Source organism: Neurospora hispaniola (assembly GCF_033458365.1).
Source record: "Neurospora hispaniola strain FGSC 10403 chromosome Unknown B0T23scaffold_3, whole genome shotgun sequence".
Classification (NCBI taxonomy): domain Eukaryota; kingdom Fungi; phylum Ascomycota; class Sordariomycetes; order Sordariales; family Sordariaceae; genus Neurospora; species Neurospora hispaniola.
Genome location: NW_026944408.1, coordinates 3,361,572 through 3,375,653, shown reverse-complemented (window position 1 = coordinate 3,375,653; position 14,082 = coordinate 3,361,572). Strand labels below are relative to the sequence as shown.

Below are 14,082 nucleotides of genomic sequence, written 5' to 3'. Positions count from 1 at the left end.
AGCAATCATGCCCTGATCGAGATTTCGCGCTCCGGAGTCGAACGAAAGCTACCCCTGGGCCGGCAAAGATCCAGATCCCAACGTCCAGCCCCACTCATACCTCTATCCGCCATTGAGGTGGCTCGTGCTTTTGATGGTCATTAGCACATCCGGCACTGTCCAGATAGCTTCAACCCCATCGATTGAAACCACATCAAGTGTCCGGACATGACGACACTGCCCGTCGTTGAAAGTGTCATATGATTGCAATTCTCTGCATTGCTCTGGTTATCTACTCTGCTTTGCGCTCATTCGGGCAGCCCGAATGTTTTTCTGCGATCATTTGATGACCGACAAAAGATGCCCTGCTCTCATGCCAACAGATAAAACAACAATGCCTATGCGTACTGTGTCGTTGTAAGATCCTTGGTACTTAGCACATGGTTCGGAGGGGGTCCTATAAGATGCCTGCCGTACCCTCAACTCATTTCCGAGAACGCGGAAATTGTGGTGGTTCACGAACATGGAAGAGAGAACTTCCCCTGAGGAATCCTCGGGTATGTTTGCCCTCCAATCAGTTTGCACTTGATTCGAAAGACTGGATCGCTACTCCGGAAACTTTGTAGACAAACGCGTAAATAAGCTGCGACGAGCCTGTAACTAGACAAGTATAACCAGATCACTGTAGTCTTGCAAACGGAATGACAATCAATCATTCGCATCTCTGTTCACCATGTAATCACGATATCATCACTAGTTTCCTATTTTCCTCTCATCAGAGTATCGTAGACGGGCATACTTGGAGGTAGCAGATCAGATGGAGAAACCAAATACAACTATTTTTCAAGCCATGCAGCGGGTAAGGCACTCGTCATCTAAACTATCATTGACCGGTTCATGCCATATAATCAACAGCAACAACGCAACCTCGTTAAAGTGTCGTCTTTTGCTCCAACTGTGGATGTCTTCAAGCCTTCGTAGTATGTGTCATAATTAATATACTACGCCACTGTTTGCTCTATTCAAGCGTACGCCGTCGGGTGCCGAAGCTGGAGGCTGTTGCCCAGAGCTCTTTGGGCCGAGTCATAAGAGAGAGTCCAGGTTTAGCTCGAAGAGATTCACGTAGGAACAGCACTTAAACAGCCGGTATGGTAGGAAACGGGATGAGATGTCTAGTATTCGGAACAAAGGCCATCGAAGCATTGTATGATGCTGGCATTCCCAAAAAAGAGAGAGAAAAAAAAAAGAAAAAAATGCTACTGGTGAGAACAAATTGTTATGACGATTCACCAACAGCAAGCAGAAGCGGGAAACGGAAAGAAAGGCAGAAAGACAACGGTCCGGTTCAGGCATGCTCATCCCAGCTTGCACCCTGGCGGGCACAAATAGTGTACGTACTCTCAGGGACAGCCTATCAACAGAGTCGCTTTTTGTGGCTTAATATCCACTCCGGTTAATGCAGCGCTGCTTTAATAAATGTACACCGTAAAACCAGATCATGTCTCTATAGTCACACCCTCCCGCAGCTGCCACCAGAATAACCCACGGACCTTGTCGCGGTTCCGGTCCCTTCGTCCTCCAAGGTGACGATGGATGTGAACCGAAAGTTGCCATCGACCGCCCTCCACTTCAGAGCCTTTTGCTCGAGTGCAGATACGTATAGGTGAGTAGTGATAAATTTGCCGTGCAAAACTCTTTGACGTCTACCCCTCCGCTAGGTTGCCCCTCACATCGCGCGCGATATACCTCTAGACACTCGCCAATGATGTTGACCAGGAATGAGTTGTTCCGCGCTTGGACCATGGTGTAGACTACCTACTGGATGTTGGATTCCATTCTAGTACCTTGCCTGAATGTACCTACCATCTCGCTGTAGCTGTGGGCGTTGACAGGTTGGGCCCTTGTCTCCACGCCTCGACGGGTCATTCCTTCCTGTCTGTGCCATACAGGCATCTCATGGTTGATGCCGCGCCATGATAGAACTTGACCCATCCGGCAGTTTCCACGATGCTTCGCACCAACTGCGAGCCCAAGACACTCTTTCGACGCAGTGACAGACAAGATGAATAGGTACCTCTTGAGGCCCGTTCTGTCGTCGGGTATCTGTGATTAGGTTGTATTTATTGCCGCATGCCCCAACCGTCGCCTATTGTTGTTAGTGCTGCAACCCGGGCTCATAGCATGGGCAGCTTCGATAGGCTACAACCCTTTTTCTGAGGAAAGCATAGCACAGCGAGCCACAGCAATTAGCAGCCATTAGTATCCATCCACTCAGATAGCGCACCCTGGTCTGGCCTTCCCACTCTGGTTGGAGACTTGGACCCCAAGCGAGAGAAAATCATTAAACCCCGTTGTTCGCCCATTCTCCCCCTCTTTGCTCTCCTTCTAGTCGACCACTTTTCTCTTGACAAGTTCCTCTCTTTTCCTTTTCAAGACTTCTCCTTCTCCAACCCTCTTTTTCCCCCTTTCTGTTTCTGTTGCAGGCGGACCTTCCTACTTCGCACGGCCCTTTCCCCTGCATTACCAGGCACTACCGAGTAGACCTGTCTTGGAGCTGGCTAGCTGCGCACGCACTTTCCCCAAGACGCTCTCTCCTTTTCCCACCCACGAAGCATCGATTCACAAGTCGACCATCCTCCCAAGTTCCCACCAGGGGCCGCCCGCACATACCGCACCCAATCTCCATAACAGCAGCCCCCTCCGCTCGCCGCCGTCCCGTCGCTCCCCCACACATCCTTGGAAAGACCGACCGTACTCATTCCTTGGGTCAGCACTGTTGCAGTCTAAGCGACCAGACTTTGCCTCTTTCCTCTATCCACCGCCATCACCACCACCACCACCACCACTACCACACGGAGGAAGCTCAACGTCCCGCTGTTTGATCATCCGGCCATCCTTGGGAGAATCCTGTTGATTGGTTTCGTTTTCGTTCGCACCACCACTGCAAGGAATAAGAAGAAGGGAAACTGTGAGGCTTAATTCACTTCAACCATCACCAATTGTTTCTTGTTCCGTCATTCGACGGTCAGGTCTCCCGGCATTTAGGCCCGGCACGCACCCGACTTTCTCACCGCGCACCCCGCATATACCTCCTCCCCCACCGGCCGACCACGACGTCGCCCAACGGCTTACTCGAACAACAACCCCGTCGCGGCTGCTCCCGGCGTGCATTGTCGACGACAACCAAAACCTGCGCACTCCCGCGTGGACGATACATTGTACAAGCAGGTCGGAAACGCCTTTCCCGTCAGTACCCTAGCTGGTTCTGGTTATCTTTTCGCCCTTCTACTACTACATACACTGCCCTCGAGGCCGACAGTCGAAAGGTCTCGCACCTTGATATCATTCGCTTGAGGCGCTTGGGTTGAAGCACATACATTGCATCCTTCCACTGTATCGCGGGCTGGTCTCGGATCACGAAAACGCAAAGGACAAAGACACGACGACGCATACACACGAGAAGGACGATTTCTTACGAGTCGCTTTCCCCCCCCAAAGAAACATACATAGATAAACAGAGGCAGCGCCTCCCATTCCCGCTTTCGCACCCCACGACAATCGCTTCATTTGGCGATAGTCTTGCTTCGCCGCCCTTCTGCTCTCTTTGGGTCGCGTTGACGCCACCCACTGCACCATCTATATCGCTCCTCGCTTGCGCCACAAGCGACTGCAGATCGAGACATTGTCGTCGGTCCATCGCAACATATAATCACAGACTTTCCGTGAAATACGACGGCACTCGCCGCGACATTCGATTATCAAGGAGGTTTTAAAGCTTGGAATGTATTCTTCGCAGCATGCCAATATGGCTGCCGCTTCGCAAAAACCCGAAACCTTCATGCTGAGCACTGAGGCCCAGCAAGCTCTTCCGCATGATGCCCAGGTAGCTCTGCAGCAGGTTGACAACCGTACGTACATGCCATTGGCTCCCCCGACATGCGTGCTTTGCTAACGCCAGCTTTTCTCGCCGATTAGTCAAGTATTTCCTCATTTCCGCGCCCGTCGACTGGCAACCAGACCAATACATCCGGAGGTTCCTTCTACCCACCGGCGAGTATGTGTCTTGTGTGCTATGGAACAACCTCTTCCACATCTCCGGTACCGACATTGTGAGATGTCTGTCTTTCCGATTCCAGGCCTTCGGCCGTCCCGTGAAGAACTCAAAGAAGTTTGAGGAAGGTATCTTCTCGGACTTGCGCAATCTGAAGGCGGGAAGCGATGCCTCCCTCGAGGAGCCCAAGAGCCCTTTCTTGGACTTCCTGTACAAGAATAACTGCATCCGAACGCAGAAGAAGCAAAAGGTGTTCTTCTGGTACAGCGTGCCCCACGACAGGCTCTTCCTTGATGCGCTCGAGAGAGACCTCAAGAGAGAGAAGATGGGCCAGGAAGCGACAACAGTTGCCGTTAGCGAGCCTGCCTTGTCCTTCCAGTACGATTCTTCTCAGTCGCTCTTCGAGTCTCTTACCAAGGCCCAGCAGGCCAACTCGTCCTCTTTTCCGGCCCAGCAACTCGCCTTTCAGTCCCAGTCCACCTCGCCCATCTTGCGCGCCGCCGATTCGATGCCTCCCCCTCAAATGATGCAGCCGATGCCATCGCAGATGATGCAGCCAATGGGACAGAACATGGGACAGCAAATGTCTCAAACCATGTCCCAGTCAATGGCCCCTTTGTCCGATGGTCTGGAGGCCATGGTCTCTTACGGAGCGATGACCATGGGACCCGCGATGACCTGCCCTCAGCCAATGGTCAAGCGGGAACCCGATTATGGTCGTGTTCAGTATACCCAGAATGGTGTGCCCATCACGCAGGTACACCAGCGACACACTTCCATGCCTGCGTATGGCTTAGAGTGCTCGCCTGCCCCATCATTCGTCTCGTCGCATTTTGAGGACTATAGCCAGAGAGGACTCTCTTTTGAGCCCTTGACGCCTCCTCATCAGCAAATGGGCGTCATCGGCGAGCCCGCTTATATCGCCAATGAGGAGACCGGTCTCTATACTGCCATTCCCGATCACCTTAACGCTGGTGCCCTCAATGGCATGATGCAGCTTCCGCCATCCAACCTCGCGGCCCCATCATACCCCCGCTCGTACGGGTCTAGCAGCATATCTCAAGATCATGCCAGAGGGTACTCTCCCATGGCCGCCTACACAGTCATCGAGGGGTCACCCACATATAAGCAAAGGAGGAGGCGCTCTTCCATTCCCCCATCCGTTCTGTCTGCCACGACAGCAATTGCCGCGGGTACTCCTGGGGTGTACAAGCCCTCGGATCTGCGGAGGTCCGTGTCTGCCTCTGTCGGTCCCGTGGCCGAGGGTGATGAGTCTGCGGACAACTCTCCCCCTGGGTTGACGTACAGCAACCCTGCCATCAACATGGCCCGCCAGCAGCACCACGAGATGCTCGAGCTTTCGAGGCACGGTACTCCCCTATCCACTGTCGAGGGCAGCCCTGCGCTCAACCCCATGAATATTTCCATGGGTCAGAGCTACGGCCCCCTCAACGATGACGAACTTGCTCCCATGAGCGAGCGACAGATGTCCCAGGGCCACCCCGGCGTAATCCGTCGCGCGCGTTCTGCCACGGTTTCGGAGCTTGGTCCTTATCCCCAGAAGTCGCACTCTTGCCCCATTCCCTCATGCGGTCGTGTCTTCAAGCGTTTGGAGCACCTTAAGAGGTAAGAATGAATAGTTATAACCCTTTTGATGTCCCATCCTCTTATTGCAATGCTAACCTTTCGACTTTCTTTCCAATCAGACATGTAAGAACACATACACAAGAGAGACCTTACGTCTGTTCATACTGCCAGAAGGCGTTCTCCCGATCAGATAACCTAGCACAGTATGCAATCACCCTTCCAATTTACCGTACACCTCAGCACACATCAGTTGCTCATGAGGAACGCATGTCGACAATGACACTGACTGGTATTTCTTTAGGCACAAGCGTACACACGATCGTGGCGACGGTTCTGAGGGTACTTCGAACCTCTCTGGAGAGGAGGAAGAGGAGTACTCTTCGCCAACATCTGAGGGTGGCTACGTCCACGCCTCAGGAGCACCCAGCAATGGCAACAGCTCAACACCCCAGTCAACCATGTACAACAACCTCCAGACTTTGAGCATGCCCATGACAATAAGCGAGCCCCAGCCGATCAACACAGGCGAGATGATGCGAAATGAGCTAGATTTTTAGGATTTGAGCAGTTTTCTGGGCAAGAACTGACTATGTATGTGTGTTGTTTGTACAATCAAAACCACCGGTGGTCATGACGGAGCGTTTCATGTTTGGCTTTGGTCTGTTTTTGTTATATATCCGGATGGGCTTGGGGGATTAGGTCTGTCAACATCACGGCTTATGAGTCTGCCTTGTTTCAATAAAGGCGTAAGACTAGATTTTCTCATTTACTGCTTCTTGTTCCTCTGGTCGGATGGCTATCCATGATCAAAGTGGGAAGGGGGTCCTTTGCAGGTTCAGTAGAAAAACCTCACAAAGACCTTGCATTTTGTTGTCATTTTATTATTCCAACCTTTGTCTCAATTGAGAGTCTTCACTTTTTTTTTTTATTTTTTTTTTGGATTTTATTTCCCTTTGTGTCATGCCTCTTAGTCATGAGAAACATGACACTTGGAAACATGAATATGAACGAACATTTCTTGTCCGCATGCTTGACCGCTTATTTAGGCCTGATTTGTTTTGTGAAAGGACAAAGTCGATACCTGTCGTAATAGAGGTTTGGTAGAAATAAGCGAGCTCACCTTCGGGCCGCGCTACAGAGAGCTGAGTTCATGGATAGCTTGTCGCTTCTCGAACATTACGTCGAAGAGAAAGCAAAATTTCTGGAGGCTATACAATAGATTGAGAGAATGGAGAGCATCCTCCATCAGACAATGGACACGGTACACCGGCGGGACGGGCCGAAACGTGTGTGCTGTGCTGGTGTTTCTTTTGTGCTAAGTTGGACGGGCATGGGCGGGTGGAAGATGAGATAAAGAGCTGCAGTGAAGTACGCATGTGAAAGGTACGTGGCGGAAGACGGTACGACGGGGGTTGAGCAACAGTATTATAAATGGTTACAGAGTGGTAACTAGTTCTCTAGAAGCTATTAGTGATGTATATGTCGAAGGTTAGTAGGCGGTTGAGGATGTATCGGTGATCCAGGTTCGCATAAGGGCTCTCTGGTGTGCGTCGGTTCGTTGTCGAGGTCTCAACCGTGTCTACCATATCCAACCGTCGAATATCAACACTTCGAACAGACGTCTTCAGATGATATGTTCATTGTTGTCCCAATTTACACGACAAATTGATATTCTTGATGATTTTCCCATGTTGACGATGGCTTCACGTCGGAATACATCCAATCAAGGAAGAGCATAAAGATAAATAATATTGGGGGGCACGCGCATATGTCCGTCAAACCAACCCCGGACACTCAACTACAGCTTAACAACCGCGCCCGATGCTGCGCTCAAATTCCTGGTATACCATTTGCATATGCAGCTCATGCTGCAGAAAAATATTCTTTGGATCATGCACACCGAACTTCGCTTGAATGGCAATGTGTACGTATGTCCGCTTGAAAAATTATTTCCTCCGCAAGCCCGCATCTGCATCTTCAGACATTCGACCAACGCATAGCTTTCAAGTATCTCCTTGTATTACTTTTTTTTTCTTTTCTTTTTTTTACTTAAGGAGTGTTGTAATCTTTTGTCTTCCTCTCTTACCTTCCGCTTTGCAAAAACAAATAAAACCAGAACCGGAACAATTTGGAATTCCATCGAATAAGTATAAGTCCGTCCAACCAACAAAGAGCCGAACCTTAACTGACTCCCTCATTACCTAAAAGTTCCTCAACCTGCTCCAGCAATAACCATCAATACCGGCATCGCCAACCGCACCGCCATCGCCACGGCAAAAATGGCCTTCATACGCCCCGTCGAGATCCGCTTCTTCCCCCGCCTTCCCCGAGTCTCTCCTTGTTTCATCCTCTGGGGTTTCTTATTCTCAGTTGTGTTGACTACCTCTCTAGTCTCCTTATTTTTTCCCTTCCTCTTTGAATGTGTCACTACGCCCAACAACACCCAGGATGACATCAAGCACTCTGAAGGACCCGAATTCGACGAACTCGACCGCATCGCCCACATCGCCGCCGGTAACGAAATCGCTGATCCCATTAATTTCGCCCACGTCCAGCACAGCCATGTCCTTGCCTCCCCTACTCTCGCTGCATCGACGACGACGACTTCCACTACCACCTCGGCACTCAAAGTCTTCATCACCCGCTCCCCCCTCTCCTCCCCACAGGCCCTCCTCCACCGCCGCCAAAACCCCAAGGACCGCCTTGACGATGACGGCTTTCCGCATTTCGGCGACGACGTCGCTGAATCTCGGATCTCCAAGAACGTCAACGTCTACGGTCAACCGATCCAGACGGTACGTCTAGACGACGTTCGCCCGTTTCCCATGGGCACAGAGAACGAGATCCCGGGAGTGTTTGCGGCTTGTGCGCAACCTTGCACGAAAAAGGCCGTGGAGCTGAACACAGATTGCGAAGATCCGCTGGATCTCGAGTGCACGTGCCGGCCCGAGGTGAGGGCGGTGATTGAGGCGGCGAGTGATGAGTGCTGTTGGCAGGCTTGTGATGATGGGACGCCGGAGCCTTAGTGAGCTGTCCTTTTTTCTCTCTCCCTTTTTTTCTATTTTTTTTTTTAAAATTTTTTTTTTTTTTCTCTCTTACAGATTCTTTTCTTCTTCCTCTTCTCCTTTTCTTTACCCTTTCTCTCTCTCTCTCTTCCTCTTTATTTTTTGTTTCTTTCTAGCAGTCATAATATCGTGAACGTGGAACTAACCCACTTTAACAGCTGGCGCCCATGCTGGCACGAAGACGATCCGTTGCATTATTAAATTGGCCTGTCGTGGTCTCCAAATCCATCGTCGTCGTCGTCGTCGTCGTCCTGTTCAAGACTCTCTCGTACTCAAAGAAAAGAAGACTGCCCGTCAACGAACGATCAAAACAACACAGACGACGACTAACCACGACCACAGGGGGACTTCATGAGGCGACAATCTAACCTTACCAAAAACCTCCCCCCCCCCCCCCCCCCCTTTTTTTTTTTTTCCCTTTATTAGCTTCAAATCCCCAACATAGAAGGAAATACACATACCTCATGAAGAAACCTTGTCACAGTTCCAGATTGCCATCAGGTACCTAGCAAGGAAAACTGAAACAAGGAGAGATGGAAACGTAGGTAAATTGAAAGGAAGGCAAAACAAACGACCAGAGACCAAAAAACAATCTCAGACTCTCAAATAACGAGTATATATACCATCGCTATCAAGAAGCTGGCCCTGATGTTGACTACTCTGGTACAACATAGGGAGACATACAACAACTTCTCCGGTTCGGCGAGCCAGCGAACAAGATCCTAAGGATGATGGTATTTGCATGAGAGGCTTGGAAGGTCTGGTGTGTACACGAATAGTTTGGAGGACACTACGTATCTGGACGTCGTGTTTGTAACAAAGCCACGCGGAACTGATGAAGTAGATTGGAAAGATACACGGACATGTTATGGTACAGGTTGGTTTGAGTCTGGTCATGTTATGTGGGATGGCAAGGTAGAGGAAATGTAATATGGAATGATCAGAGCAAGTACCATCAGCTCGCTTGCTTACCCTGGTGTCAAGGAAACAAAAAATGACCAGCATGTTGCGCAAATGGATTACAATATATACGGGTCGGCCAGTGAGTATACTTTTACGTCTACTGTTTCGATACCATCATTATGGTCATCCTTATGGTGCTGTGAACGTGCAATGTGTTTTCCTAGCAAATCTCCATTTATATATCCATCTGTAACAGGTCGATCAGAGAGACGTGAAAATCAAGTCATAATCAACGAGCAGTCACTTTCATACCATGGACAGAATGCACTGGAAGTAAATGATTTACTATATAAATATGAACGGTCGAAGCCCCAAGGCTGTTCCTATGTAATCGTAAGAATTATACAAAAAATAAAGAACTTGATCTTTTGAAAACTTTTCAGCCAATTCGCTTTTCCCTTCCTTCCCTCCTTTTTCCTTGTTTTTTCTTCCTTTTTTTTTTTTTTTTTTTTTTTTCCATCCATCACCACCACCTCACAACCCCACAAACACCATCGCACCACTCACCAACAACCCCCAAGCCATTCCCATACCCACATTCAACTCACCCGCCGCCCCATTCACATATATCCCCCCTTCATTACCAGAAAGCCCGCTCGTGGCCTCCACAGGATTTTCCACCGCCTTCGCGCCGGGCACCCCCCCTTTACCCTTCTTGATCTCCTTCAGGTCCGTCGCCGTGGCATTAAACCTCGTCTGCGCCATCGAAATCTCGTTATTGTCCAGATCAAACACAACATACGCGCTGCGCAAAAACGTGTCGCCTAAGGTGTTTGCTCCCGTGCCATTACGTTCTTGGATGCCAAAGATGCAGGCGTCTGTGACGCCGTCCGGCATGCGTGGGAGTTTGCCGTGGAAGGTCCGGTTGATGATGAGCTCGTTCATGGGCACGGTGATCTGAAGCGGGGAGGAGAAGGAGAACATGACAGATTGCGATGAGGACATGAGATGGCAGGGCGCGTAGCCATCTACTTTGCCGTCGGGGTCTGTTATGTATTCGATACCGATCGCGTCGTAGAGCGGTTTGATGAGCTCACTGGGGAGATAACTGAGGGTTGAGCCGGTGTCCAAGAGAACGGCAAGGGCGAGGTTGTCTTTGGAGATCTTGGTGGTGTCATCACCGTTGCCCTTGTCGCTGGAGGAGGACTGGGACTGAGATAGAGACAGGCCGGTCATGGTGACCATGAGGTTCTTGTACGTGCCCTTTTCGGGGGTTTGAACGGGTAGGGTGAGCAGGTCGCCCTCGTACTTGGCGGCGTCGACGCCGCCGAAGAGGATGGTACCCGTGGGGGCATCGAGGTCATTGAGCCAGATGGAGTAGGCATTGGAGTTGATCAAGCCGTCGGCGACCATTTGCGCCGGAAGGTTGTTATAGGTTGGCAACCCGGCACGGGTTTGCACTTCGCTCAGGGCGTACCCTATACCGAGCAGTCCCTGCGCGTTAGTTGAAGAGTAGCCAATGCCAAACTGCAGCCGGTTCAGTTTGGTGTTGCCGACTGTGAAGGTATCGGAGGCATAGTCCCCTCTGGCGCCAGACCCATCCACGTACTTGATGTCGAAATGATCGCTAATGTACTCATAAGTAGACGAGTCATTGGCTAGGTAGGTGCCGGAGTATTCGCACGGTTTGTCTTCATTTTGACAAAGAATCGAACTGGGAGAATTCACCCAAGTATCACTTGAGCCTGTGTCGAGATGTAGGGAAAGATTCCTTCCGGGTGTACCAATGGTCACATTGACATAGTATCCACCTATCTGAACCGTGGTATTAGCCAAGTATTCAAGCAAAGTATTAGAAGGGTAAATCATACGACATTGTCTAATACGACTTCATTTATTCCTCTCCTTTGTAGCCTGTCTTGGGCAGCAGGTTTTGGGACGGACAATCGTTCCGTCTGCAGACTGACCATCTTTGGGGTATCTGCATCTTGCGATTGTCGAATGGCGAAGGCTTCCGTTGTTGAGAGAAGGGATGCCGTCAAGATCCATTCCCATATCGTCGTTCTCCTCATCCTTATTTTCTGTGTTTTTTTCTTCTCTTTTCCTTTTTGATCTGTTTGTTCGAAGAACGATATCGACGGTCTGAAGAATCCAACTTTCAAGATCCGACAAAGCCCACTGATGCAATATCCTAAATATATGTAGATGATAATACAATACAGTAAACCAAAAAGGATTTGTGACAGACGGAAGAAGGAAGCTGGCAAGGTTCAGGAATCAGCTGCGCTATCGGGTAGGTAGTGCAAATCAGAAAAAAAATAAACACATATAAAAGTAAAAAAAAAAAAAAAAAAAAAAAAAAAAAAAAAAAAAAAAAAAAAAAAAAAAAAAAAAAAAAAAAAAAAAAAAAAAGAATGGATCTGACAACACTCGGATAATCGTGATGCAAGTAAGACTGAGTGAGCTCTTCAACGTAGGCCAAGGATTTGGTTACGTCTAATAAGAACCAAACCACAAGAAACCCAGGCAGACCTTGGTCAAGTTAAGAGTGTAAGTGGCACGTAGGGTACACAAGGCAGTTCCAAAGATCGTACTGTCTAAGTGACAACCAACACCTCGTCCGTGCGTTGCGTGACCGAATTAGTATAAGAAGAAGAAGAGGGAAAAGGGGAGATGAAATTGGCCTAAGGTAAAGGCTTAGCAAGTAAACAAAAAGAAAGTTGTGACAACTATATCAGATGAGAAGAGAAGCCACATGGACACTTTTTGTCCCATGTGGGCGAAAATGATGGGATGACAGAAGTATGATAGTGAGAACGAAAAATCTACCGGAGATAGAGGTAGATGTAGAGATGAGGCAAAGCCGGGCACAGTCAACAGGCAAAGACGGGGGTCATTCTTGGAGGCAAGAGGATAGGCGGGAGGGGTATTGGAGAAGAGAAAGGCTCCACGAAGTTCCGGCCCCCTACGCGTATGGGATCCATCGACAGGGGCTGGGACAGACTGAAAAATGGATGAATGATGTGAACGGCCTTGGGGCAAAAAATATAGGCAATGAGGAAATCAATCATAGAGAGTCGGCAAAAGGAAGTGCCTCCAAGTAGCTAATGTGAAGGTTAAGAGCTTGGCTTGTCCATATCTGGAGAAGGTTTGGCGTTTAAGAAAAGAAGATATGATGGAGCTTTTCCTGCCACACAAGGTCTGGTTCGGACTCCTGGCGCATCGACGTCGAGAAGGCTGCACGAGAGACAGGAGACAGGCCCCGATGAAGGCTGTGTATGTAGATTAGACCGATCCTGGGCGTCTTCGGCGGCGGCAAAGGCATGATGCGTAGCCTCATGTACACTACGCAGAAGGCAAAGCAAGGATCCAGTGGACATGAACCGGGTGCACCTAGGTAGTGCTGCGGAAACGTAAGCCGTTGAAACGAGGCTGATGTATGACACAATCTGCAAACTGTGCAACTGAATGTGATTCTGTTCCAGATGTATCTTGACGACGAGGATGTTCTCGGCTCGGCTGAGTCGAGGTGGACTTTCTTTCCCCTTGGTGAAGATGCTGATGAGGTGGTCGACGGACATGAGCAACGGACGAAATGGAAGAAGAAAGGAAAGTGGGAGAGCGAATCCGAAACCGACGACTGACGATCACTGGCCCAGTGTTGGCTTCCATCCATGCTACCTTCCTTCGACTGTTGGGACGACGGAAGAAGCTTCTTCCTGTGGGAAACAAGCCTGGGGGTTGGATGCCAAGGTGGAGCTGCCAGAGCCGGATCTACCATAATTTCTGCGATTTTGATACACTCTGCTGGCGCCTGGATTCCATCAGCGGCATCAGGGAGTTCAATGGTCGAGATCGAGATTCGACAGGCCATCTGGGTAGGCGAATTAGGACGCTCTAGTCCCCTCCCTGAACCGATAAGGGGATGAAAAGGTACAGAAGGAAGGACCAGTTCAGACGAAGAAAGGCCCTGTTTCTGGAATCGATGGTAAAATAATTTTGGATCGGTGTTCCTGTCCCTCTGATTTTACCAGAGAGTGTAACGTAACAGAACTGCGCCAAAGCCTTGGGAGCTATACCTCGATGGTCTGTGTCAATGATCAATGGAAAGACATGCCCTGGGCATCGGGAGGGGGAAGCAACCTATGGAACGTCCCCGGGACGGGAGGCCGTTTTCCAATTGTCTTAGCGATGGGAAAATGCACGATTTCCCATGTGTTAGTGACGCTTAAGACTAAGGTAGCGGATGTAGCCAACCTTGGGCGGCCTTGTCAGCGACCGTTAACAGGTTAGCTTGATGACTTTTGAGCCTGGTGATAGCCTTCACATGGGCCAATTTCCGGTAATTTGCACGTGTCTGTTAGTGCCCTTGTCCCCTGGTAGTGGAGACCAATTTTGCGGCCGGTGGAGATTCCATCCAGAAAACCACGCTTGTGAAAGTACTCCTTCTCCCGCAGTCCTTTGTTTCCAGGTTCTCGTGTTGGGTCAATTCAACCG

General features: G+C 49.8%; 4 protein-coding genes across 4 annotated transcripts; 2 read left to right on the top strand and 2 right to left on the bottom strand.

Moving 5' to 3' along the window:
• Positions 1-3,455: 3,455 nt before the first annotated feature.
• On the top strand, positions 3,456-6,297 carry B0T23DRAFT_121670 (Ste12-like transcription factor). The gene is made up of 4 exons (XM_062832047.1): positions 3,456-3,887; positions 3,955-5,656; positions 5,737-5,820; positions 5,919-6,297. Exons 1-4 carry the CDS (start codon positions 3,761-3,763, stop codon positions 6,172-6,174), a joined length of 2,169 nt encoding a protein of 722 aa, XP_062694378.1. The 5' UTR covers positions 3,456-3,760; the 3' UTR covers positions 6,175-6,297.
• A 1,449-nt stretch (positions 6,298-7,746) lies between these two features.
• Positions 7,747-8,883, top strand: B0T23DRAFT_356326 (uncharacterized protein; the record flags this gene model as incomplete). The annotated part of the gene is made up of 4 exons (XM_062836173.1): positions 7,747-7,764; positions 7,826-8,131; positions 8,249-8,642; positions 8,841-8,883. Exons 2-4 carry the CDS (start codon positions 7,897-7,899, stop codon positions 8,881-8,883), a joined length of 672 nt encoding a protein of 223 aa, XP_062694377.1. The 5' UTR covers positions 7,747-7,764; positions 7,826-7,896.
• Positions 8,884-10,214: 1,331 nt separating this feature from the next.
• On the bottom strand, positions 10,215-11,932 carry B0T23DRAFT_336224 (aspartic peptidase domain-containing protein; the record flags this gene model as incomplete). The annotated part of the gene is made up of 2 exons (XM_062835804.1): positions 11,457-11,932; positions 10,215-11,400 (listed from the first exon to the last, which is right to left on the bottom strand). Coding segments are annotated over exons 1-2 (1,386 nt in total), but the record flags the coding sequence as incomplete, so codon positions are not given.
• A 70-nt stretch (positions 11,933-12,002) lies between these two features.
• Positions 12,003-13,603, bottom strand: B0T23DRAFT_377827 (uncharacterized protein). The gene has a single exon (XM_062837052.1). The coding sequence runs from the start codon at positions 13,457-13,459 to the stop codon at positions 12,743-12,745; it is 717 nt and encodes a 238-aa protein (XP_062694375.1). The 5' UTR covers positions 13,460-13,603; the 3' UTR covers positions 12,003-12,742.
• Between the last annotated feature and the right edge of the window lie 479 nt (positions 13,604-14,082).

Bases quoted from the DNA above. Each gene is read 5' to 3' on its own strand.
- B0T23DRAFT_121670 (XM_062832047.1), top strand. From the start codon at position 3,761: ATGTATTCTTCGCAGCATGCCAATATGGCTGCCGCTTCGCAAAAACCC. The intron at 5,657-5,736 runs GTAAGAATGAAT...CTTTCCAATCAG, and splicing joins CGTTTGGAGCACCTTAAGAG to ACATGTAAGAACACATACAC. The intron at 5,821-5,918 runs GTATGCAATCAC...GTATTTCTTTAG, and splicing joins CGATCAGATAACCTAGCACA to GCACAAGCGTACACACGATC.
- B0T23DRAFT_377827 (XM_062837052.1), bottom strand. From the start codon at position 13,459: ATGGCCTGTCGAATCTCGATCTCGACCATTGAACTCCCTGATGCCGCT.